Source organism: Diaphorina citri, unplaced genomic scaffold, assembly GCF_000475195.1.
Source record: "Diaphorina citri unplaced genomic scaffold, Diaci psyllid genome assembly version 1.1 scaffold103, whole genome shotgun sequence".
In the NCBI taxonomy this organism is placed as follows: domain Eukaryota; kingdom Metazoa; phylum Arthropoda; class Insecta; order Hemiptera; family Psyllidae; genus Diaphorina; species Diaphorina citri.
The window spans coordinates 46,860-74,737 of NW_007377540.1; the positions used below are offsets into that span (position 1 = coordinate 46,860).

Consider the following 27,878-nt stretch of genomic DNA (forward strand, 5'->3'; position numbering starts at 1 on the left):
AATAATGCTTGGTAGGGTTGGTAGAGGTATTTATGTTCTCTCTCTCCCTCCCTCCCTCTCTCTCTCTCTCTCTCTCTCTCTCTCTCTCTCTCTCTCTTTCTTTCTTTCTTTCTCTCTCCCTTCCTCTCCTCTCTCTCTCTCTCTCTTCTTCTTCTTCTTTTCTATTTCCTCGAACATATTATTATTTGAATACATTAGTTACATTTTCATGTCACTTATGTGTTCGCTTGCTCTCCCCCTTTCTCTCCTCTCCCTTCCTCTCCTCTCTCTCCCTTCCCTTCCTCTCCTCTCTCTCCCTTCCTCTCCCTCTCCTCTCTCTCCTTTCCTCTCCTCTCTCTCCCTTCCCTTCCTCTCCTCTCTCTCCCTTCCTCTCCTCTCTCTCCCTTCCTCTCCTCTCTCTCCCTTCCTCTCCTCTCCCTTCCTCTCTCTCCCTCTCCTCTCCCTTCCTCTCTCTCCCTCTCCTCTCTCTCCTTTCCTTTCCTCTCTCTCCCTCCCTCTCCTTTCCTTTCTGGACAAAATGCACCACCACTTTCGTGTTCCTGGTACAAAGACCTTGAATTTGATATATAGGTCGACCAGGTTTGGATAAGTCCTTCTATAGGGACAGACAGACTGACGAAACCGAAGCAAATACAATAGCCCGTCCGCTATACCTTTTTTTATTACTATCGTAATAATAAAGGAAGGACGGGCTAAAAATGAATGTGTGGGGGGGTGTGGTGTGTGTGTGTGTGTGTGTGTGTGTGTGTGTGTGTGTGTGTGTGTGTGTGTGTGTGTGTGTGTGTGTGTGTGTGTGTGTGTGTGTGTGTGTGTGTGTGTGTGTGTGTGTGTGTGTGTGTGTGTGTGTGTGTGTGTGTGTGTGTGTGTGTGTGTGTGTGTGTGTGTGTGTGTGTGTGTGTGTGTGTGTGTGTGTGTGTGTGTGTGTGTGTGTGTGTGTGTGTGTGTGTGTGTGTGTGTGTGTGTGTGTGTGTGTGTGTGTGTGTGTGTGTGTGTGTGTGTGTGTGTGTGTGTGTGTGTGTGTGTGTGTGTGTGTGTGTGTGTGTGTGTGTGTGTGTGTGTGTGTGTGTGTGTGTGTGTGTGTGTGTGTGTGTGTGTGTGTGTGTGTGTGTGTGTGTGTGTGTGTGTGTGTGTGTGTGTGTGTGTGTGTGTGTGTGTGTGTGTGGTGTGATGGGTGTGTGTGGTGTGATGGATGAGTACTTACTTACTTTCCGTGTCCGGAAACAAACTTGAACATCAGATCTTGAATTTCCAGAAATTGGCTGGTGATGGATTCAAGGCCGTATTTACGGGGGGGCAGGTCCCCCCCCCTCCCCCTCATTGGTCTATACTATTTCTCCTTTACTGTGGGGTGGGCTCCGAAAATTAGGAACATCCACCCCCCCAAACCAAAGTCAAAATTCACAGAGTAAGGACTCACCTTTATTGATTTATCTTGAATTTGTCCTGACGGCCGGCCTTAGAAGTTAGAACTGCCAGAAATACCTTCTTTCTATTTTTGTATGTCTAGTTTATTTTGTATACTGGGCAGCGTGTAGGTTAAGAATTATAGCTAACAATTCCAAGAAGTTTAAGCCGTTCTACTTGTAGTTTATCTCTGCAGTTGCAAGACAATAGGTCGTATGATTCTGGTCATTACTTAAACTGTAATGTTTTGCAAGTTCATGCAAGCTAATAACTTGACTTGCAACTTGCAATCTCAACAGAGAATGTGTCAGTGAAGGTTTCTGTGTCATGTCCTTGCTGCTTCTGTCGTATTTTCAAAAAATGGAAACATGAAGAATTCATTCCTAAGTCCAAAATACACCAAAAGTTAATTTGGAGCCATTTTAAGATTTTAAGGTTGCATACTTTCATACATGACGAGGTTATTTTCTTACAAAACACATCTGATAGTCTTCGTGATAGCCTGATACTCTCATAGACACCCGCATCTAAAGTCTTACATATATTAGTGAATATGTTTAGAATTTCTGCTCTAATATGCATCATATTTTATTAATTTTATATTTTCTTTTTCTTTTGTTACAGGTAAGTAAAGATATAAACTGGGTGGTATTTTCTGTCTACAACATGGTGTGTTCATGGTAATGTGGTAAGTACTAAGTAGGATTGTCACTTCATGGTAATGTGGTAAGTACTAAGTAGGATGGTCACTTCATGGTAATGTGTGATGAACTAGCGGGATTCCGGAGCGAAGCGACGGAATTCAGCTAGTAACCACTAAATGAGGTTATTGCGCAATGTTCTTCATGCTGAAACTCCTTCATCTCTTAGCTATCACCCCTGCTGGCGAACATTCTGTCGTCTGCATAGAATGGGTGTTAAACCCGTGCCTGGGGGCTTGGAGCCCCCTTACCTTTCTAGCAGCCCCCTGGGTGTTGGGTGGGGGGAAGGTAATGGTTTGTATCACCCCTGCTATAATTTGAAAGAAAAGTCAAGTGAGAGCAAAACAGAAACACTTAGGATGATAAAGTAACAGAGGGGGGGTGCGTTCAAGTGACCACCAAGTGTTTCTAAAAAGACCTCCTGTCCTCAAGATGAAAATATGAAATGAGAATGAGGAGGTGAGAAACACGGAGGAACACCAGATGCGTCCGAAAATCTCAAATCATCCGTTAGGCCTATAGGAACAAACTTTGAACATTAACGCTATTGCTATTATTTTTGTACTTGTCTTTTGTGTTTAACCTAACCCTATAATAACACTGGTCACTGCTCAAATTGTGAAAGCTCCTTTTTGCATTTAACCTAACCCTATAATAACACTGGTCACTGCTCAAATTGTGAAAGCTCCTTTTTGCATTTAACCTAACCCTATAATAACACTGGTCACTGCTCAAATTGTGAAAGCTCCTTTTTGCATTTAACCTAACCCTATAATAACACTGGTCACTGCTCAAATTGTGAAAGCTCCTTTTTGCATTTAACCTAACCCTATAATAACACTGGTCACTGCTCAAATTGTGAAAGCTCCTTTTTGCATTTAACCTAACCCTATAATAACACTGGTCACTGCTCATTTGTGACAGCTCCTTTTATAGCAACATTCCATTGACGTAACTTCTGAACAAGTACAGTTGAATTTTTAACGTTATCGATTGTAGGTACCTACATGATGAAAGCTGAAAAAATGCTGCGTACAGTAGTACAGATTTTTTTTTGTCACCCTATACTACATGTATAAGTATACCTTCAAACTATGTAGGATAAGTATATAAAGTACATAGTTCTAGCTCAGGTAGCTCAGGGACGCAACTCGGATGATAAATTTCAGAAATGGGACCCAAATCGGACGGACGCAACTCGGATTTCACAGTCGGGACGCAAGTCAGATCCCCCGAGAAACACATCTGAGGAGAAACTTTGAGGCCGGAAGGAAATTGAAAAGTTTGAGTGAAGTGAGGAGCTTGGTAGCAATGCCCGAAACCCGAAAGCTATTATTGTAACCGCTTGAAACTTCTCTTTCGTATCTTGCTTCTTATTTCTTTTTCTTTGTTTTAATTTCCGATGAAAATTTGTCCACTCTTTCTTTTTCTTCTTTATTTAAAAAGCAAGTTTTATTATGTATACCAGGATAATGTCATTGATTGGCAAATAACTCAAATGTCTCTTCATAGAGTGAAATGGATGATGTTGTAACTTTAGATTTCTTCTCTGAGGACAATGTATGTCTGGGCCGTGACATTTAGACTAGATTCATGATGCACCACAATCCGTTGCATGTAAACCAGAAGGATTTTATCTTGTGGTTATTGGTCAGGATGGTCATCTAGCCAAGTGAATGAACTGAATGACGTTCTCACCAAAGCCAGAGCCACACCGCGAACACCTTGCTGCAAATTATTTCATCCTCTTCACAACACAAGGCAGCTTTCAAAATGATTTTCTGTAATATGAGCTTGTGAAATACATTTGAGATGAGATTTATCAACAGAAGCTAATAGCTAACATATTGTATTCAAACATTTCAAACTATGTATTGTGATTTGAATGCGGGCTGTTGGTTTAGGTACCAGGGGCCATTTTAAGAAAATCTTTATCAATAAAATTAGTCAGAATCAGTTTCATTGTCATAGAACCGAATCACCGAAGAGATTGTATGCAAGTTCCAATTGAGTTCTAATATCATTAATGTTATTTCATTTGAGCAAATTCTATAATTCTGGTTCAGTATAATCCAGTCAGAACTTAAACAACCGTATAACCATTACCTATACCTCTAATTTTACTGAATTATTTGCATGAAATAACATGGGTAGGTACTCAGCTTTACTTTGTTGGGTACTTACTGCTTACTATATACTTCATCATTCACGTTTACGTACATATCTACATCATATTATTATTATTACTATTTATCTCTCCCCAGACTCCCCACATAAATCAGTTGACATTATGAGAGCTTTCATCGGTCAAGTGGTGAAAGCAATGATGTACACAACGGCTATCGCTAAAGCCGCTAAAACAACAACAACATGATGTACACAACCAATATACTCAACAAAAGTCACTTTGAAAGATTGAAGCTTGGTTTTAAATTTTATAGAAACTATATTAATTAGCTTATGTCTAGACGTTAGAGGCATTGTTCATATTCATATGTAATACTAAACCCATCAGGGAGTGTTGCTTACGACTTACGGTCTGTCAGTTAAGTTGATGGTACCACATTATCTATTACTGTTTAACTTTTCCCGTGCTGTGAGGTCACTCAGAGAGGCCTAACTGTTTTCTCATGGACTGTTGAGTTTTCTCCTCAGTAGACAGATTTCGCAACGCATTTTTTTTGGGGATCGTTACGATGCTCGACGAGTTTTGGTTTCTGCGCATGACACACATTTTGGGGTTTTGAACACGGGGATCGGAGTTACGATGTTTTGGCTTGAACATGGTGATTTTTTTTCGTATTACGAAAATGAAATTTCCATGTTAGAAACGCGCGTAAATTTGAATTCTTTTTGAATAGATCACGGTTATTTTACATTTTTGAAGGGGAAATTAATTTTGACTGAAATTTTTTGATGTAGGTAGGTATCTTAATTAATTCAGAAATTAATTAAAAACAAAAACATAGCAAAAAACTCATTTTTACTTTCCTTATCCTATAGGAAGGAAAGTAATGTAATCGGGTCAAATTTTCGATGGTCAGTTTTTAGTGCCAAAACACGTTTTGAGGTCCCCAGAGCCTAAATCCAAAGTTTCAGCAATTGGTCCGTGTGTGTGTCTGTCTGTGTGTCTGTGTGTCCGTGTGTCTGTGTGTCTGTCTGTCTGTCTGTCTGTAAACAAAATATCTCGCGAACGGTAGGAGCTAGAGAGTTGAAATTTGGTATGTAGATGTCAAATGTGACAAGGATGCGACACGAAACTTTTGGTTAAGACCGGTGCAGCGGTTGGCGGCATTTTACCGCTTTTTGGCGGTTTTCGGTGTAATTTCATAAGAACAATAAAAATTGTTATAAAAGCAATAAGAAAATTTACAAGTTAGGTATGTAGAGTTGATAGGAATAAATGCTGTAGTATCCATAATAATTACGAAGAGACCCTCAGCTTCACCACAATTAATTATTATTTAATGTTATTTTCTTCATCAAAAATCATAGAGCTACATATTCAGATAATGTTGGCTTCTCCCCAGCTACTCATCTCATAACATGTAATTCCCTACTTGCCTCTCTTCATTTCCATTAAAGTTTGTCTTGACTGCATCTCACATTTCATGCCATTCATTTCGTTTTGTTTAATTTGTTAAGTCAGTTTTCTTCTCGTTTTCCACTGACCCGGCGATATTAACATGTATGTGTGATATTAACATCTTCTATCAGTGTCAGTATGTATGTTACTATCAGGGAGCAGGGGGGCACATATCTCATTATTTAGGAAAATATTTCACAGCACTCTGCTGTGAAGTGATTGAACTTTGGGCGATGAAACATTAAAATGCTTGTCTTGAACTTTGGGCGATGAAACGTTAAAATGCTTGTCTGAGTTGTCTGTGATTCTTGCAATCTTAATTGATTTTATTGAAAACTTATTTATTTATTAGATCTGAGCGCACGGCAAGTAGTAGGGGTACAAGGCACATACGAGTATTATCCACTGTTCATAGTATTCTTGCTAAGATAGACAGTAGAGTATGGTCAGTATTATCAGCAGGACGTGAAATGTTAACCCTAATAAGTAAATAACCTCAGGTTGAACACAAATTCAGTTCCAAGAAAAGAAATCGCAAGCGACCATGTTCGTATGTAGAAGAGAAGCAATAAATTGTTTTCTGAATAAAGTCAGGGTGTATTTTACAAATCGGAAACTAAAGACATTTTAGCAAAGCTTGGCATTGTGTAATGCGTTGAAAGTCGTGCCTATTGTTTTGTCGGACCTACAATATGGTGTATTGGTTCGGTTAGGAAATAGTGGTGCATTGCAGGATAGAATAAACGAATTAAAACCATTCCATTAATACCTTATTTATATTAGTAACAATAGTAACTTCAAACCAAAGTGAATAACCAATATGACCATGCAATTGGTACAAATAAGGTATGTGTTGTCTGTCTTATAATAATCTGTTGGTTATTATTAGTTGTTATTCTCTGGTTTCAGTATCACCGTGTCTCGAACGCTACCTCTCCCGCCAACACTCACTCCTCCTCCTCCAGTAACACGGGGTCCCAGAATGGAGGCACTCACCCTATCACCACTAACAATGTTCAGCACAATGGATCCCCGGGGACACCGACAGGACCGGAGCAACTATCCAAAACCAATCTATATATCCGAGGCCTTACCCAGGATACTACGGACAAAGATCTAATCAACATGTGCTCGCAGTAAGTTTACTCAAACCTTACAGAGCGGAATAGAAAGTACCCTCGCACCAGTGTGTCCACAACGGAGCCTGAAACCTCCTGATTTTTTAGACACACTTGAAAAATCTGAGCTTAGAATGTTATCAAAAATATATACAAAAGCATGGTCAGTACAAGTACTCCGCTAAGGCCGCTATCTCTCTTAGGTCGGGACTAGACTAGGCTAGGGTTGAGGGTCAGGGCTCCGTTGAGGCCGCTATCTCTCTTAGGTCGGGACTAGACTAGGCTAAGGTTTTGAGCAGTGACCAGTGTTATTATAGGGTTAGGTTAAACACAAAAGACAAGTACAAAAATAATAGCAATAGCGTTAATGTTCAAAGTATATAAATGAAAATGATAAGGTAAAATAAAGAAACAAAGTTTTACGTCGGCTATAGGTACCTACCTAATATTACTGGTCATTAGTTAGCAGACGAATTTTATTACTAGAACTGGTAGATGTACTCATAGCGAGTAGGTATGTATAATGTATATGAAGAAGAGTATAACATCCATGTTATGACAACTAGAGCATACACTATTAATCCTTTTAATTACTTTCTCAATATCTCTAATTACTCACAATAAAAACTGTGCTCACTTCTATTCAGACTTCAGCAGAGTCCTCATCAACTGACCGAGATATTCAACATGTAGATTTTTACTACACATAACCATATCTAGTTATCTACCTATTTTCATTTCCAAAATTATTCGTAAATCTTGGACATGGAGAGAGAGGGAGCTCAGACATCGTTTCTGTTTATCCAGGTGATCCTTAAATCCCTGCCAATCCTGATGTACTCTCATCAACTTGGCGGTACGCACCACAACCCAACATAATATAGGAACAGAGAGATCGGAATTTGGCATTCGATTTGTGTCGTGTGTGGTAAATGAATCCGACTGAAATATAGTTCAAGTCATGAATAGGTACTTTATTTCTAGCCAATAGTTAATTTATTGTTTTTTAATTACAATCCAGTTCTACTAGTTTTCTTGTTATTAATTAGGTGGGGATAACTGAATGAAATTATAATCATGGCTTGAAATTCGGCCCGAGTTCCGCGTAACTAGGATGGTCTTCCGTTGTAAGCAGGATGGAAACCAGTCAGTCTGAAGTTACCTACTCGTATTATTATGTATTGTACACTAAGTATATCACCAGATATGATAGTATGGAGTATGCCTATAAATGAAAGATGCACCTCTTTCCTTTTCATAGTGCAGAAATATGCTAGTGCAAATTTGCGTTTGGGAATGTCATTTTTCTTTAAAAGTGGATTCGTGAAAGAAGTCCAGAAGGTGATATAAAATCTTTGTAATAGGTATGTATATTCGACAAAGGCTCCCACTCTGTGGTCAACCAAAGAGGCATCTAGCATGCTTCGGTACGCTCTTCTTTTATTTTCTAGTGTTGCTGTGTTCAAACCTATTTGAATAAAATCCATACATAGTACATACTCGTATTACCCATTCTTTGCAATAGCAATGACAGACTTGTTATCTTAGTACTTACAGTAAAACTCACTCGAGTCTTGATAAAATGCAGTGAGACAGAATATTAAGAGACCATTGAACTAATGACCCTACACATGGAACATATCAATAAAAAATGAAAAACAAGAGTCTTGGGCCAAAACTTGGCCCACTTATTGGGAATATTCATTTTCAAATGAAACAAGACAGTAGAGTTAGTGTTCTCACTGAATTACACAATTCTTCTTCTTCACGATGAAAATTCAACTTGATGCCAAATTTGATTTCAATTTATGATTCCCCTCCCCCCTCTCTCCATCGTATTATTATACTATACATGAGCAAGCAACTTGCATACCATACAGGGTATCTTAACCACAATAACAAGGCAAAGGCCTCCGATTATTTTCTGCCGATGCAGTGCCTCCAAGCATGTTCCGAGACTACTCTAAACAGTCTCCCAGCATTCTCATTCTCAGAGCTAATAAGAGATTATAAAGGCGCGGAGGTTGCTTGATCATGAGGAGTCCCTCCCAAGGTTTAGATGCTCTACACCTCTGAATATACAGACTGAAATATAGAACAAAACGTAAACATAACAATTTTCCTCTTTATGTGGGTGCTCACATGATACTAGGGAGATTTCGCATCGAATCCTGATCCCCATAACGCAACCCATGTTGGCGCCATCTTGTTTACATCATGTTTTTAGATTTAGCACGGGATCGAAAACCGAAACCGAAAACCGAAACCGAAAACCGAAGCGAACCTAGCGGACGCTCAAGTAATCATACCTTTAATTTGTTCAATGTTTTGTCTTGTCCTTTGTCCTAAATAACAAATTATTCAAATCAGTTTTTGAATTAATTAATTAAAAACAGGAAACAATGATTTTTTAAAATTATTTATTTGTGCTTGGGTCGGGACTAGACTAGGCTAGGGTTGAGGGTCAGGGCTCCGTTGAGGCCGCTATCTCTCTTGGGTCGGGACTAGGCTAGGGTTGAGGGTCAGGGCTCCGTTGAGGCCGCTATCTCTCTTGGGTCGGGACTAGGCTAGGGTTGAGGGTCAGGGCTCCGTTGAGGCCACTATCTCTCTTAGGTCGGGACTAGACTAGGCTAGGGTTGAGGGTCAGGGCTCCGTTGAGGCCGCTATCTCTCTTGGGTCGGGACTAGACTAGGCTAGGGTTGAGGGTCAGGGCTCCGTTGAGGCCGCTATCTCTCTTGGGTCGGGACTAGGCTAGGGTTGAGGGTCAGGGCTCCGTTGAGGCCGCTATCTCGCTTGGGTCGGGACTAGACCAGGCTAGGGTTGAGGGTCAGGGCTCCGTTGAGGCCGCTATCTCTCTTGGGTCGGGACTAGGCTAGGGTTGAGGGTCAGGGCTCCGTTGAGGCCGCTATCTCTCTTGGGTCGGGACTAGGCTAGGGTTGAGGGTCAGGGCTCCGTTGAGGCCGCTATCTCTCTTGGGTCGGGACTAGACTAGGCTAGGGTTGAGGGTCAGGGCTCCGTTGAGGCCGCTATCTCTCTTGGGTCGGGACCAGGCTAGGGTTGAGGGTCGGGGCTCCGTTGTGGGCGGCTTCGAGTATTGAGGGACGATTTCAAAAACAAAGTCCTATTCCCATTATGTTTGTATAGTTTAGGACATGTTCCTAGTCAAAATATTCTTACCGGTAACTACCTAAATAGGAGTATTTGCATCTGTCGTTCAAGTCACACGCTCAATCACATTTAATATTTGATCGTTTGTTGAATGTACCTACTCTGACCTGAACGGATAGTGGAATTTCGGTTTTAGCTAACTGGAAGTTGAGTTCAACCCGGATATAATAATAATAATGAACTTTAGTAGTAACTTTAAATCGTGCACTTTGTATGTGAATTAATTCAAACTGTTTGTTTTATTTACAGGTATGGGCCCATTATTTCTACCAAAGCTATTTTAGATAAGACCACTAACAAATGCAGAGGTATGTATTCGATTATTTATTGAAAATGTCAATAATAATAAATTAAACTTTATTTGTCTTACTCCTTAATAAGCAAGAATCCCTTTTTTATAAAACTCATGCGCTTATTCAGACTTCAGGTGAGTTTTTTACGATAAAGAGCTCAATATATGAGGCTCTACGGAATTTTCCTTCAAGTGTTTGGAAAAACCGGTAAATTTTGTAAGCTATTCATGTATGACGTCACAGCATGCCATACCATATTTGACATCACGACAGAGGTGAGAAAAATCCTATTCAACAGCAACAGGCAAAAGCATATTGATATTGAACTTTGATATTTGACGTCACGACTTTAACTTTTGGTACAGCTAATTTGAATTCAAATTTTGACCTGTTAAAGAAACTTTTTCACAGGTCTGACTTTAGATTTAAGTTTTTCGCAATTTTGAGATATGTATAACGTTTGTTTGATTCACATTTCAGGTTACGGGTTCGTGGATTTTGAGTCGGGTGGCTATGCACTGGCAGCAGTGAAGGCGTTGCAAGACAAGGGGATACACGCACAGATGGCCAGAGTGGGTATCACAACACAGAATCAACATGAGCGCTGCCTCAGTGTACGTGCATGTATCTTTCTTCTCTACTTTGACTACTATTGCTCCACATTTTCTTCTTTTGTGTCGGGTTCTTCACTTTTCATCTGTGCGGGCTTTGGCTTTTGCTTTAAACTATGATGGACATAATCTATTTGCCTATAAAAGAAACATAATAATAGAAAGTAATAACTTTCACAATATATGTACATAATCGGGCGGTTACATAGACCTTCGGTTTGTTAGCAAGGGGGAAAAACTTCGACCAATGGTGGATTTTGTTTCGTGTCTCAAAAGAATCAATTACAAAGAAATATAATAGATTTTGCCTCATCACTTCAAGCGTTTTGGTTCGGGGTAAATGGTTATTGTCTTGGCTTGGGTTAGATAAGTTAAATTTCTTACGGTCCCTACTTGAGCTTTCATAAATAAAACATTAACATTCCACTACAATAACACATAGCGCATCGCACAGAATGTACATATTTCCCTGGTATTTTTTTTTTTTTTTAATTCCGTACTCGGAGAAATTCGCAATTATTCAATGTGATTTCTCAATATTTAGCCTTAAGATACCATGTTTCTTAAGGCTAAATATTGAGAAATCACATTGATTGATCTCAGGTACCATAAGTTTTGTACTAAACAATACAGTCGGAAATATTATTTTGCAAATTTTATAAAAATTATTCGGTGATTACCCAATGCTCCTGACACTTGCTAACTAACATATCACATATCCCGGCAGTATAACAAATGACAACTGAGGACCTAACACACTTGTGTGTGAGCATTTTCCATGGTTATATCACTCATCTCTTCTCTATCCTATTTCTGGCTGGGTTTCCTACGCATGAACTGATGACTAGTGAGGATAGGACTAGCATAAGGTGATAATGGTGTCTGGGTCTTCTACTCATATTGATAACATGCTATTGTACTAATTCTAATCAGTCAAACGATGAGATTTACTTGGGTAAGAGCCCAGAGACTGGACGTGGGAGGAAAGAGAGGAAGACCAAAGTTAAGGTGGAGAGAGAGAGAGGAGAGGATTGTGGAGGGGAAGACTAAAAGAAGGAGTAGCCTCTGCCTCTGTGGCCGAGTGGGTATCACACAAGGCTTGCACTCCTGGTTCGATTCCCGGCGGGGTCGAACGAAATTGGGAAAATGGCAAAGTTATAGTACTATTGTATAAGGAGATAATATCCTTGTATTGAATATTGCATATCCTCCCAGTGTTAGATAAGCGAGGAGGGGGTGGATATCAAGTCATATTTGGATTGATAAACATATGTCATATTGATGATTGGTCTGGGGGGCGTAAAGCAAAGGATGTTGTAATTGTATTATATCGTTTCCCGGCATCTTCACAGAATTTTATGTGGATTCTCCTTTATGTCCCTTATATTCCTTACAAACTCTTATGAATGCAAGTCTCTCTCATGTTATACAATATACATATTGTCCGAATACCTCTTGCATCCGAATTCTTGTAGACAAATCATTTTCAATTGGATCATTACCCTGTGAACGTTTGTATGTTGCTATTATGGGTTGCAATAGTCCTACATACTGGACTCCACACACAGGAATTTGGTCAGAAAAGACCTCCGTTTCAATGCATTGTAATGTTGCTATTATAACAATGGGAATGATGGGCATATTGGGCATGCTCACTAACAAGAATGCTAATACTAGACTAACACGAATGCTAATACTTGTACTAATACCTGAGATAAGCGCTGTTTTTTCTAGTTGAAAATAATAATACAGTGCATTCATAAAGTCCCCCACCACCTTAATTTTTGAACGGATGAATTTAGTAGAAACCTGAAACTTTGTATACGAGCCTATATTTACCTCTAGTTTCTTATAGGTTACTAGTGGTTGACCCGCCCTTTGTACGGGACCACCACACACACCCATCACACACCACACACACACACATCACACCCATCACATACCACACACACACACACTTACCCATTACACACCACACACACCCATCACACACCACACACACCCATCACACACCACACACACACACACCACACACACCACACACACACACCCACACACCCATCATACACCACACACAACCACCCATCACACACATCCCACCACATACACACACCCATCTCTCTCACACACACACACGGTCGCGCTACGCGCTCCCTGACATGTCCCACAGTGCAGCATAATAGGCATAACTTTGAACCGCCGCCATTTTGAAAAGAGGACAACCAAAGGTCTATTTAGCGCAACAGACATACATACATACAGACAGACGGAAATTTTTCTAATGTGATTTTTGGAATCGTGGATGCATAAGGAGTAAGAATAACTAAAAATTTCACGAAATACAATAGATAATAATATTCCACGCATGTATGGATATGGATAGTATGTGTGAGTTATACATAGACTAGATAATATGGAGTTCTGTGAATCACAGTCATTGTTTTGTTTCAAATGGTAAATAACTGATAAATGAAATTAGATAATCTTCTATGTATCAGCTGCAAGGAAATGAGTCATGTAGGGTATGTCCCCTTCTAGTTCTCCAGGATATTTACTGTCTGTAGGACACTGGATGAGTGATTCACTGCACAGGAGTAAGTTTTCACTTGTGTCCTGTAAATATTTTACTGTCAAGGTCTCGTGTTGATACTAGATAACAATTTCTTCAAATTTAAAATGGTAATATCAAGCAGAATATGAATGTCGTATGGTAATATCAATAGTATCAACCTTCGCGTCGTGTTGCGTTAAGAATGAAACTATGTTGCGTATTCAAATGATAAAAGTGTAAGATATTATGTGCAAAAGTAAGTGACTGAATGTCATCTGTTTTGAACAAGAACACGAAGAAGATGTTGTTTGAAACAATGAAAATATTTGAACTCAGGTTACTTTTGGATTATAGCTCAGATGAACTGCGATTGATTTTGCGATAAAATGAAGAGAGAAAAAGTTATGAATGAGCTGTTGAACATTATACATTATAACACGACAGTACAGTACAGTATGTTCAGAGTGTTGAGGTAGACATCCAAGTCACAGGGTGACCCTTAACTTCTTAGGTACTCACTTGCTTGTTGTCCAGTGATGAACTCGTTTCTTTTACCAAGTCTGAAACTATGTATCAGCGTACTTTGTTGTTCGGATGTTTGTACATTGCTTCCTGTTCTTTCTATTTCTATCATTAGTTCAATCTATGTTTCTCTTGTAAACCCTTTGGACTTGGTATAATCTATGTTAAAACTCTGAATATGTGTTAACTTTCTTCTATATGACTCTGTGTAGTAATGCCGGGCCTACACGTTGATGTTAAAGTGAATTCCATTGGGTTTAACAAGCTGATTCCCAGTTGAGTCATTTGGATTATCTTTAAGTTCAAAGTGTGGGCCCGTTCTTTGTGAGGAGTTTCATAGCTCTAATATCCCCAGCCAGATATTTATTTCTATATTGAAATTCAATGTAAATAGGTTTTGTGTAAATAAGAAAGACCTTATGTCAAGGTCTATTTAGGTTGTGGTTATGTACCGGGTTGAGATGAGCTCGGACAGGATATTGTTTCTACAGTTTGGCATGGGAGTGGTAACTGAAAAACAAGGCAAGTTTACGAACCTTGCCTTCCCCAACCCGGTACATAACCACAACCTCAAGCTAGTTTTAATCCTTAGTCCCGGGTCTGTTGTCTCATGTTGATGCGTACCAAACGTTCTACATGGGACTATTACTCAGGGCAGATAAGTTAAATCCCCCCAAAAAATACCACTTCGTGGCATAAAAAAGACCCCGCCAAGTCGTTCCTCCCAAAATAAATCAAGTGCCCACAAAAAATGTACAGACAAATCTACAATTTTATTTATAATTATGCAGATGAAAAAATTCAGGGATTTTTTCTTATTTAAGGGGGGCCAACTTTAAAATCTTAAATAAGAACCCCCTGTTTGTGATACATCATATTAAAGGTCTTAAAAAACGTAGTACTTTGGCACAAGTTTGAGATCGATCCAACAACCAGGGCCGGAGTTATAGCCTATTCAAATTTTCATTTTTCCATGTTCTCCCGCCAATAGGAGAAGCACCAAAAATGGGAAAATTCATATCGATTGGTGATTTGTGCTTCAAATAGGTCCCACTAATGGTTCATGTTGAAATTCAGACCCAAAAATTAAATTTAGACTTCCGGCCCTGATGGCCTCCGGGGGTGTCGAAATTTCATTTTTGGGACTGAATTTTAATATGAATCATTAGTAGGACCTATTTAAAGCACAAATCGCCAATCGATATGAATTTCCCATTTTTGGTGCTTCCCCTATTGGCGGAAGAACATGGAAAAATGAAAATTTGAATAGGCCATTACTCCGGCCCTGGTTATCGGATCGAGCTCAAACTAGTACCAAAGTACTACGTTATTTAAGACCTTTGATATGATGTATCACAAACAGGGGGTTCTCGTTTGAAATTTTAAAGTTGGGCCCAACCCTGAAAAAGTCCTACAATTTTTACATATCCTATAAGAAACTAGAGGTAAATATAGGCCCGCATACAAAATTGGAGGTTTCTAAATTCATCGGTTCAAAAATTAAGGGGGGAGGGGACTTTATGAATGCACTGTATAATTTAGTTCTCCATCCATGATGTTAAAATAATAGGCATCAAGATGAATTGAAAATGAGTGTTTGTTTAGGTTTTATGACCAGTAAAACAAAATAAATGTTAACAGTTCATTGTTAATTTTTACCTTCGAAAAAGGTACAATTCACTTGGTTGTGGTTCATTTTAGGACAGAAAAAAATTGAAAACCTGGTGAATTTCACTCAACATGGCTAGGTATAGGTATCAGTATAGTAATTAACTAATGACTATAGGGCCGTATTTAGGGAGAGGGGGGGGGGCTCGACAAAATCTTGGATACGGCCCTGAATGACTGTAAGGAAGTACCTACAAGTGGAAGAGATCTCAACACAAGCAGATCCCCCACATGATTTACATTGTGATGTGTTTGTTTAATTTACAGCAACAAGAACAGGATCCGACTAACCTGTACATTGCAAATCTTCCACTCAACTTCAAGGAGTGTGATCTAGAAAGCTTATTGGCCAAATATGTGACAGTAGTGAGCACTCGTATACTCCGAGATAATAACAATACCAGCAAAGGTGTCGGCTTTGCCAGGTAAGAACACTTTAGCAATAGGAATTCCACTTGTATTAAGCATACATGCTTGTCTCAAATATCATTCCCCGCTAAATACACGAGGTACGCTAAATTTTATGACTCGAGTTGGACTCGAACCACCAATCTCTAGATCCAGAGTATACCACTGAGGTTGGTAACGTTTTCAGTGAATAATTAATTAATAGCTATAGGTACGGTAGGTACGATATTTTAGCGTGTAGGTAAACACTCTAGTATGTAGGTAGTCCACTGCAACCTGTACTAATCGTGTTGTTGTTGTTGTTATTGTGTGCAGACTGGAATCCAAAGACAAGTGTGATCAGATGATTCAACTATTCAATGGTAGTACACTGCCCGGTAGTAAGGAGCCTCTCCTTGTTAAATTCGCGGACAGCGGTCTCAAGAAGCGTGGGGCCGGGGCGGGGGGGCCCAATATCTACCGGGGCCCCGGGGCTGAGGTTAGGCTATGGGGTCGAGATTCAGCAGACTCCCAGTTGGCCTATGAACACCCTATGACTCCTATTCCCGCTACTATTCAATATCAACGCTTCACTGCAGGCCCGGGGGGCACTGGCCATATACCGGCTGGCTATACACCTTGGGTTCCTACCCAGTACGTCATGCCAGCACCTCATATGTCACAAGTAGAGGTAGGTGTCTCCTAACTTTTCCCTTTCAGAAGGTATACGTTATTCCATTAGATGTGCGATTTAAGCTATTTACAGAATAGAAAGTAAAAAAAAGAAGGTATGTCACTTTAAGGCAGAATGAGATTTGTCTCTCATTGGAAACGTAGACGCGGGATGCCACCTGAAAATCCAAACCTATAAAAATATGACAGACCTCTCATATTCTAGGAGACCCAAGCCGCTCGACTTCGCTTTCATTGTGCTCACTGTTTGAAAGTGAAAATCAGATTTAGGTTCTGTTTCCTTCTAAGTTACACATCCAATAAGTTGGGAACTTGGTCTTTTGGAAACTATTGTGATAAGCTGTACCTAAGTAATATTAACCCATTGGTTACAGATGATTCAACAAGCAGGAGACCCTAGTATGAGTCAATATAGTTCCATGCTACCTCAGTTGGCTGCTCAAATGTCTGCATTACATATTGGCACAACAGGATCTGTAAGTACATTTATCCACCATCAACGCTAATCATTTCTCTGAAATACAAACCTACAAGAGCCAGCCTAGTAAGCGCTAGTTCGTGGGTTCGATTCCCGCCCGGAGCAGATTTTATCCTAAACAAATAAGGTTCGTTCTCAGAACGGCTGGCTTTCTCCTGTCTTCCTTCTCTCCGCTTTCTTGACGTTAAGACCTTAGCAGTTACAGTTCTCTCTATGAAATCTACTAGTAGGATACACACGTTACGTCCGATCCCAATATATCTACTAGTAGGATACACACGTTACGTCCGATCCCAATATATCTACTAGTAGGATACACACGTTACGTCCGATCCCAATATATCTACTAGTAGAATACACACGTTACGTCCGATCCCAATATATCTACTAGTAGGATACACACGTTACGTCCGATCCCAATATATCTACTAGTAGGATACACTTTTATTATTGGCTTAGATAGAACCATCGCATGGACTATTTATATTCGAATTCCATGTCACGACGACCTGATTAGAGTTTTGGTGTTTCTGAGTATCTCTGGCTAGATGTCCCACCCGGTTAAATCGTAAAGAAGTTAGGAGACTAAAATGATAATTGTATGTGATATTCTTACTTGTTATCACAGGCCTACGTATTTCTGATAACATCAAGTGATAATCATTCCAATATTAGGTACTGAAATAAAATATTAACATGATAATCCTGGGTATAGTGTCTGATTATTTATATCCAAGGCCATGGTTATTATTCAATAGGGTGACAGTAAAACGGGTAGTTTTGGACAAAATATTTGTGAAATAGGGCCCTGTCTCCCCACTGCTATTTAGCAAGGAGAGCAAGATTGACTGGAAATTTTAAAGCTTCTATTAAGTACCAAAATACTTACTCTTACCAAACTCAGGCTCTCAAAAGATCTACAAGGGATTTTATTGAGGTCTTTCCTACTGGCTCCAATGGAAAGCATTTTCCGTGACATCCTGTTGATGTGGAGCAGGAAGGAAGATGTGTCTGCAATGTGTTGGGGTAGCTTTCATATCATACTGATAGCAATGACAGCATTTTCTAGATGACGAGACGGAAGTTGAACTCTTGTCATTTCACTGTAGACGAAAATGATAAAACAAAGTACAATACTGAACACTGAACTGTTGTTAGGAAACTAACAACATTCTGAAATCTATGAAAGCAACAATGTCTCATGACTTGAAGTTAGTGGAAGAAACAGCATTGTAAACCAGATATTGATTCAAAAGAACTCCTTCACCAATCAGCTTATTCTTTCAACTTTCAAAATCTCCATATTGAATGGATTTCATCATGTTAATGTTGTTTAAATCCAAAAACGGTCTTGAAGTTCGTATAAAGTCATCTGAAGACGTGTGTTAGTAAAACTTTATCTAATTCCTCTGGAAACTTATCTTGGGGAAATTGGAAGGAATGATAGTTGTTGTGACGGGTGTTCCAAGCTCCCAAGTTAAGTGACAACGAGACAAACATATGAGACAAGTTGTCTGTTGTCACCAAATATAAGCTACTAGTTATGTCTTTACTTAATCTTCTCAGAAACTGGTTGAGTTTAAGATTACCTTTACATTTCTCATTTCAGCCTCTTATCTAGAGCCTCCAGCTTAATATCAGGTAGACTTAGGTCTACGTAAAGTTGAAACAGAACTCATGGTTAAGATAATATTGAGGTCAACCTCTTGTGAAATTAATTTTCTAAAGTAAAACCTACTAAAGAACTACTAAAGGAAATAATTTAGAATTGGGGAGTTTGAGCATTTTCATAACATCAGACCGCGAAATGTGGATTTTAAGATGTATCTAATTTCCCAATGTGGTGCATTTTCGAAATGGTTACGCGTGACTTGGACCCGTGTGAATGAGACTTGACTGCTTCGCTGACATAGGTCTGTAGTGTGGATGATGCGTAGACATTCTAGCATTAGCATTCCACTCGGAAATTGTCTTAATTGAAGCTCAATTGAGATTTGTGTACGTGAGATACTGGAGGGGGGAGGGGGCCTCATCTAATTGACAGGGTTAGCCGGGGTCAATGGTTACATACTAGGTGGCTTACAGTGTATAGGTGTGGTGTTAGCATTACTGGAATAAACAACCTGTGGGACATTGTACCCATGTAGTGTCCACCCTAAACATTGATCTTGTTATTACCATCCATCGATCAACAGTGATGGAGGAAATTTATCCATTGAAAAATATCCATGGAAAGGTTTTCTTAAAGAACTATGGGAGTTTAGGAGTACTCTGTTTATAAGCTTGGAACGGTGTGGTGCCGGAGTGGGAAAACCTGAACACCCTATTCAATACAATATACAATGCTAAGGAGTTCTAAGTAGGAATTGAAGGCATTGCTAGGACTGGCTGGCATGTTGCATAGAGTCATATAGACAGCGAGGGTCCCCGTTCGTCTGGTAGTTAATACTTCCTATTGACCTGACAAGACCTTCCTCATTCCTATCTCCAATACTGAGGAGATACCGCAATGAGTTTAATTCCTCAGACAGTGAACTACCTCGTACAGTAGGCAGGGTAGTTTGTGTCTTAAGGTCTGACTGTTTCATGTTGTTCCATTTTTGAACGTTAGTTATATTGTTATGCATCTGCCTCCTGCAGAGAAGTCCCAAGTGAGACTGTAGTCCCGAGAGTTAAATAAATCCTTTAGGAGGAAAATAGGATAGAATGAGGAATAAGTAAAGTCTGAGGACACACTATGACCATAACATGTAAGACTAGTAAGTAACTGAAGCGTTAACACTGAAGCTATAGGATATTCATAATGTTCTGTTAATAGAGTTGTTATTAGTAGTAATTATTACCCTCTGTATGTATGACTTGTAGAAGTTTAATCGTCTTCTATGCCCAGTTGCTACTAGGATCCTAGAGGTGAATGTAAACATGAAATCTCCCTGGGGGTTCCAAGTTCCAATGTTTATCTCTATACCGATATCCTCCTTACATTCCAGTAAATAATCCCATCTTTGTATTTATCATTTGTCAGATTGTATTGTATGTTGTAAGTTCCTACTATAATACTAACATGTACTCGTTCAATGTGTTTGTTTTACAGGGAAACTCAGCACCACGCCCCTCTACCCCGTCTAGCTACCATCATCATCAAGCAGCAGCACATCAGCACCAGCATCATCATCATCAGACGCAGCATCAGCACAACTCATTGAACGCTGTCGGTTCCCAGAGCTCTCTACACACGATCAAGGCCATCACCCGGCCCCCCACAATGACCGCTAACCTGGCTCCCACCCCCAGCGCGATCTATCGGGGCCCTACTGCCCCCTGGAACGCAAACCATCCCCCTGGCCCCCACCACTACCGCTACAACCCCTACAACCCCCTACCTCCCTCCTACACCTCACCCACTATCTACTCACAACCAAATAATTCGGTAAGTAGATCGAACCTTACCGGTAAATTATTACTGAGCATAGGATAACTTTGTGGCGTAGGAAATGAACCCTAGTAGAAATCTTATCTTATCTTATATTATAAGAACCATTCACTCATTCACATTTCACAGTTCACATTTCATAGTTCACACACTGATCGCTCTATCTCGAGAACCACAACACCTAGAAAGCTGCGTCATTTTGTTTTTTCTTTAAAATAATCGACCTTCCCTTGATAAACCAGTCAGAACTTTTTTTCAGTTAAACATAAAGAAAAATAGTTTTCATAACTGAAATCTGCACAAAATTTCCATAAAAATAAATAAAACTTAAAACAGTAAAATTATCTTTTTGATACCTTTTGGTAAGTTTTAATTTAGAAATTTTCCAGATCAGCATTTTCTTTTAAATTTTCAAGAGGAAATTTGACCAGGAAAAAAGGTCAAATCTGATGGCATGCAACAGGACAAATATACCTGAAGTCTCAGCTTTTCAACAATACCCATTTTGTCCAAATATGTCAATTTTTCACGGAGCCACAAACCATTTTCTTCTGAGAAACGCGTACATAAAGCCTGTGGATGGCGGACTTTCTGTGATAAAAATGAACACAAGTACACATTTACCTTTCATATCCTATGGAAAGTCCGCCATGCCTGAGCTTTATGTACGCGTTTCTCAGGGGAAAATGGTTTGTGGCTCCGTGAAAAATTGACATATTTGCACAAAATGGGTATTGTTGGAAAGCTGAAACTTCAGGTATAAGGGACCTCAAAACATCTATCTATTCCTTCAATCCGGGGATTTGTTGGCAATCTTTCTCCATTTGTCTCTGTCGTGTACCCATATCTTCATTTCTTGATAATTATTGCAGCCAGCGAAATCCTAGGTACCCTGGTAATGCAAATAGTCAACTAATTAGGAAGGTAGGTACTTAGGTATAACTAAATTCACTATAAGTGATGGAATCATTTCATTACTTTCTAAAATTCTTGGAAACCCCCTGCTTGGCAAAAGCCTAGCTTCACCTGAAAGTTTCTCTTCATTTAGAATCTTGGTTTTACTTTTCTTTCTGACTCTAGCATAATTTTTTAATCCGTTAAGAAATGTAATTTATCTTTTGTAAAAAATTTCGTCTTTAGGCTTTCTTTAGATATTTTTAGAATATAAGGATTTTTTTTAGTTAGTATGGACGCTGGGTTTTTTTACTTTTCTGATGTTCATGGAAGGCAATGTTTACTTTGAAAATATCCCACGCAAATGTAAATAATATAAATCTTTCTATCTAGCTCGTTTTTCCCCCTAAGAAACAATCTCAGGTTTCAAAAAAATCTACATCATGATGTCTCCCTTTTTTTTCAAAAGCGAATTATAAAAAAGTAAAAAAAAAAAAAATAAATAATAAAAAAAACCCTTTCACCCAGCAAGCGTTTGGTGTACGTTGAAATGTCCTTGTCCATTTATTACTTACATTATACTCACTGGGTAGGAGTACTAGCTACTGCTATATTCTATTTCCTTGCAGAGTGACATACTTCAGGCTCTGATGCTCTCATTTATTTCCAAATCTTATGTTTCCATATTAATAGGCTTGCCAAATATCCAAAATGTCGATTCGGGACGCGAATCCGCGAACATAATTGCCAAATCCGCGAACATAATCCGTCGATTCGGGACGCGAATCCGCGAACATAATTGCCAAATCCGCGAACATAATCGCAAAATCCGCGAACAAAATCGCCATCCGTGACCATAATCGCCAAATCCGCGAACATAATCGCGAAACCCGCGAACATAATCGCGAAATCCGCGAACATAATCGCCAAATCCGCGAACAAAAATAATAATAATAATAAATAGATCACAAAAAATACAATAACATTTTAGAAATATTTCAACTCATGAGTACAAGACAGATGCTTGCAACTTGCAAACAACTGTTTGTTAACAACTGCATGGGTAGTGTAACATTACCCTTAATTAACTGGTGGAACTTTAGTATTCCTACTAGGGTTGCCAACCATACGTTATTTCCCGGAACAATCCGTATTTTTGTCAAAAATCAAATGTTCTGCCGGAACACACCTTTGTTCCGGTTTTTTCCAAATCTATGGAAAATACGGGAACTGACTAATAAACAGAAAAAAAAAGTTTAAAAAGATAGGTAGGTACGTACGAAAAACACAAAAACCCGTGAGTAGTGTAGGTAGTGACATACTAGTACGAATGTATAACATACAGCATGTTGTCACGAGATTTTTATCTCTAGTGCATGCCTTTGTTCCGGGTAAAAATCGGGATATCCATACTTTTTCACCATTTTGCTAGTTTGTACCGTATATGCCGAAAAAAAAGTTGGCAACCCTAATTCCTACCTACATAAGGTATTTTGTTTACTGTAAAATAGACAAAACAGAACATTGTATGATCATTGTAACAGAATAAAATTGACCAATATGTAGTTGGGGTGTCTGATGCTAGCCATTTACTCTCAGACAGTCTGAGCATGGGTATGAGCCACAACCAAGATTTATTTCCTTGTGATAGGTAAAGTGTCATTCATTTCCCTGAACCCTTAAAATTAATTTTACTGAATTATGTAGGTAGGTATTGGTTATAATTTATTCTCATTTGTTGTTTATTACTTTCCTGCAGATATATTCTTCTGTATGCATGACTGAGTGTGTGTGGCTGATTGAATTTTGATAGAGTAAGTACTCATCATCTAATTCAAATAATTTAGTATCTGGCAAGTTGAGGGCCTAGTAAGAAAGCCTTGTTGAGGAGAACAATCCTCCATATAACAGACTTTGATACACATTGCAAAAAGTTAATTTTCCTTTGTTTTTAGAAAAAAGACAGTGAAACCTTACTACATCAAAAGTTAACTATAACAAACAAGTTAGCCTCTCTTTTGAATTTTTTGAGGTTCTACCTTGGTGAGGTTTTCTTTCTAGGCCCTCAAAGTGAAACATACTAAAGATCCAGGGACTATAATTATTATTATTTCAAGTATTTTTTATTTATTTATTTTGATAGTTTATGTTATTGTTCCCCTACAATGGTGACAGCTGAAATGCCCCATTTTATTTCTGTCTGTGATTCCTAAGATAACTGTTATATAATTAGATAATTATCTGAAAGGGTGGTTACTCTCACTGTTGTAGGTAGCAATTGATTTGTACTTTGATGAATTAATTCCAGTCTTAAGAGAAAGTCGATTCAAAATATTGCCTGTGCATTTCTTGTTTCATATTTTTAAATTTTGTATCTGTTTCAGTTTGGGTGTGTGTGTGCTTGTGGAATGATTGTTTAAAGAATACTTGAGGAAAATACTTGTCTGATTGTTTCCAAGATTTATAACATTGAATAATATAATATTTATGTAAGTATAAAATTGAATATTCACATACTTTAAAGTACATAATTATTAAACTTCAAAATAGGCATGTTTGATCCATGGCATTATTTTTACTTTCCATTACAATAAGTTTTTTTGTCAATACAATAGAGAGATTTCGCATCCTTCCCATAACACAACCCATGTCGATATAGACGCCATGTTCTTTCATCATGTTTTTAGATTTAACAAAGTGTGCAAAAACTAAAATATGATAACCCAAGCAAACCTAGCGGACGCTCAAGTAATCATAAATCATACCTTTTATTTGTTCAATGTTTTGTCTTGTCCTAATGAATGAAATTAATAACAAATTATTCAAATCATTTTTTTTTATTATTATTATTAATTATTTAAAAACAAGAAACAATGATTTATAAAATTATTAAGTAGGTAGGTAGATACTAAAAGTTTAAAATTTCATGCCTTTTCTTAAAGAATGTAAATTCTTATGACATGCCACAATGTAACATGGGGAAGCACTACAGCCCACCTCTGTGGCTGAGTAATTAAAAGCACTGACTCAGTCTGGAGGTCCTGGGTTTGAATCCCAGCCAGTTCAGAAATTTCTGACTGAACTTTTCTATTCTTGGATAGGCATGGATGTTAAAGATTATGTGCCTTGAAGTTTTTTTTTTTTTTTTTTTTTTTTTTTTAACACACTATGTCCCTAGGGACAATCACAGTGTAACTAATTTTATTATAGACAAATAGAAGTGTAAGAATACAAATAGGTAGGTACATGTTACAAAGTATTATTCTAGAGATATTGGGCGAGTTTTTTTTACTCATTTTATCCAACCGGTTGGAACCATTTGGTCCAATAATGCTGTTTGAATACTCATTGTTTACATGAGTGATGTCATTCATTTCACCGTATGAGTTTGAATACTCATTGTATCTTCCAACCGGTTATAACCGTTCAGCTCACCAGATCAACCTTCAAACAATTGATACTGTTTGTTTACATTTTTTTTTTTTTTTTTTTTTTTAAAAATTTGAATGGGGAAGTCTTTTAAGAATTTTTTTTTTTTTTTTTTAGAAATTTGAATGGGGAAGTCTCTTAAGAACTTGTCTTTTTACTTTTTTCCATTATAAATTATTGTCAGATATTTTTTTGTCAGATATACCCCTAACATATGATCAACCGCAACAGTTTTAATACTCATTGCGAGGTTAATTTGTTTAATGAATGACGTCATCACCACGACCACCGTGAACCCTAACCGATTGGACTATGCAATGAGTATTCAAACTCGCCCATTATACAGTGTGAAAATGGTTCCAAGGTCCAATCTTTTTATTTTATTATTATTTTTATTTATTTATTTTTTCAATTTCACCCTAATATGTAGATCTAATTCAAATCTTTCTTTTTTTCTCTCTCTCTCTGATTCCATCCCTTAGAACTCAAAATGGCAACTGTAATCCCTCCCAATGAGCAATTCAAAAAGCTTTTGGATTTCAACCAGAAGCTGGATATTACCTTGTTGGATAATATTGTGGAATGCATGTATACCGGAATGGGTGTTGAGGTAAGGATATCAAGTCCAACTAAGAGAATATTACAAAAGATCCCATGTGATAGTCTAACTACAAATTGATAAGCTCATTCAAAATATGTCATGTCAAATAAAAGTTGAAATATGTTTACTGTACCTACTTGTTTTATTTCAGCAAAAGGCGGCGCAAGAAGTTCTGACAGCACTGAAGGAACATCCTGATGCATGGACACGTGTCGACACCATTCTCGAGTATTCGAGTAATCAGCAGACAAAGTTTTATGCTCTCCAGATTTTGGAGCAAGTTATCAAGACCCGTTGGAAAGCTCTCCCCAGAGAACAATGTGATGGTAAGATCAGATGAGTCAACATTACCATTATTCCAGTTTTATTTCACATTCTACATTACTTACTACAGTTGAATTTTTATCCTCATTCCTTTTCTTTTACCAGTATTTCTTCATTTCACTGAGAAGCTTAAGTTTTATTATATGTACGAGGGTGGTTTGATAAGTCCGGGAAATAGTTAGGAAGGAGGTATTTTTTAGTTGAAATTCCAATTTATTTGTAATTCTCCATTTCTCCTCTTCCTCTTCCCCCCTCTCTATCTCTCTCTCTCTCTCTCTCTGATTTCTACATCTTTCTCCATGTTCTCTGACGATCACGTGTTCACTTCTTTTCCTGTCTTTCCTTCCTTGCCGTACACAATTTTTCCTTCTCTCTCTCTCTCTCTCTCTCCTTTCCTTTCTATCTTTCTCAGCAGGACCAGTTAGCAAGGTAGCAAATAGTATATGCAACATAATGGAAAACGTGGAGAGAAGGAAATTTCTGAATGGAATGAAAATGTAAACAGAGGTACTTTCTATCTTTCTCAGCAGGACCAGCTAGCAAGGTAGCAAATAGTATATGCAACATAATGGAAAACGTGGAGAGAAGGAAATTTCTGAATGGAATGAAAATGTAAACAGAGGTACATTCGAATATATCCAGAGAAATATGAAATACTTCAGAGTCTTCAGACAAAATAATGCAAAATATAACACAGGAGAGAAAGAGGGAGGGAGAGGGAGGGAGGGAGAGAGGGAGGGAGAGAGAGAGAGAGAGAGAGAGAGAAAATAAGCGAAAAGGAACGAAATCAAATCCTATTTCACTCAGACCAACTGATACTGATGTGAGATGGAAATGGACTGGAGAAGAGAGATGAAAAAGGGGAATAGTCTGTCTGATGAAATAAAAGAGAATGGAAGGGTATAATAAATAAAGTCTGCAGCAAAAATAAGGTCAGAGAGGTAATATTCGAATTGGAAGGAAAAGAGATCATAACTTTTTTTTATGAATTCATAAAAAAAAGCACCATTTAGTAAAGGAAGAAAAAGAGCGGGAGCAGAATTGGTTTCAAAGGTAAATAATATATTAGGGAATAGGGATGTTGATTTCGAAAGCTTACGAAGTTACAATTCTTACAACAGGGCTAAATTGGTGGGTTATCCAGTATCTAATCCTCTTCTGATGAGACATGCAGAGAGCGTTAGATTGTAAATAAAGGGATCATTTTAGTAGGAATATTATGAAGTTGGAAGAAGGAGAATGCGAAAATACAAACAGCACCTTGGAATAATCAAAATGGTGATGTTGTAGCTACTTGGTTATGGGCATGGGCTTACTCAAAATAAATGTGTATACTAGACATGATATGGAACGTTAGGGACCATACGAAAGGTCAATCATCTGGGCGTAATTAAATTGTTGCAGGAATTAAACAAAGAGAGAAACAAAAATAATACATCATGAAAATTAAATAAAGAAACACACGAATACGCCTTTGACAGCAGTGACAGTAATACAGATCTCAAACAGAAGACACGAATACGGAGAGAACCTAGAGAACGAACAAGTTCGCAAAATAATCCTGATGAAAAATGAAAGAGAACACAAAACAAATGTTGACATGAAGAACGGAGAAAAAGAAAGAATTAAACAAGGCAAACTTAATAAAGAACAAACAGGAAAATATCATGGGGGCATTTAAAGTTAAGACGACTTGGCTAAGGAACATGAGGCAGAGACGATGATGAGTCGAAAAGAAAGAACACAGGACAGGACGAAGTTGAGTAAATAAATCACGAGAGGAAAACTCTGCCATGAGGACACAAAGCTTGCTCTACATACGCTACAAAATAAATACAAGCCTACAGTAGTAGATGAAATGGAAAGAGTTGATACAAAGAATTGTGCGAGACTGGGACCATCTTTTAAGATTTCGTTAAAAAAGGGCTTTTCAGCCTAATTCGTCGTCAGAAGTGCTAGGATAAACATACATTTATTTTTTTCTGAAAATTCAAGTGGATGAGTTCCCAAACAATAC

General features: G+C 38.4%; 2 protein-coding genes across 2 annotated transcripts; both read left to right on the forward strand.

Moving 5' to 3' along the window:
• Positions 1-2,240: 2,240 nt before the first annotated feature.
• LOC103524539 (protein alan shepard) lies at positions 2,241-17,223 on the forward strand. Its single transcript, XM_026819923.1, has 7 exons — positions 2,241-2,393; positions 6,538-6,827; positions 10,227-10,285; positions 10,751-10,884; positions 15,890-16,047; positions 16,346-16,700; positions 17,077-17,223. The coding sequence occupies exons 1-7, from the start codon at positions 2,241-2,243 to the stop codon at positions 17,206-17,208; spliced, it is 1,281 nt and encodes a 426-aa protein (XP_026675724.1). The 3' UTR covers positions 17,209-17,223.
• A 2,578-nt stretch (positions 17,224-19,801) lies between these two features.
• LOC103524540 (transcription factor MYB120-like) lies at positions 19,802-23,927 on the forward strand. Its single transcript, XM_008489567.1, has 3 exons — positions 19,802-19,831; positions 20,275-20,610; positions 23,892-23,927. Exons 1-3 carry the CDS (start codon positions 19,802-19,804, stop codon positions 23,925-23,927), a joined length of 402 nt encoding a protein of 133 aa, XP_008487789.1.
• Positions 23,928-27,878: the final 3,951 nt, after the last annotated feature.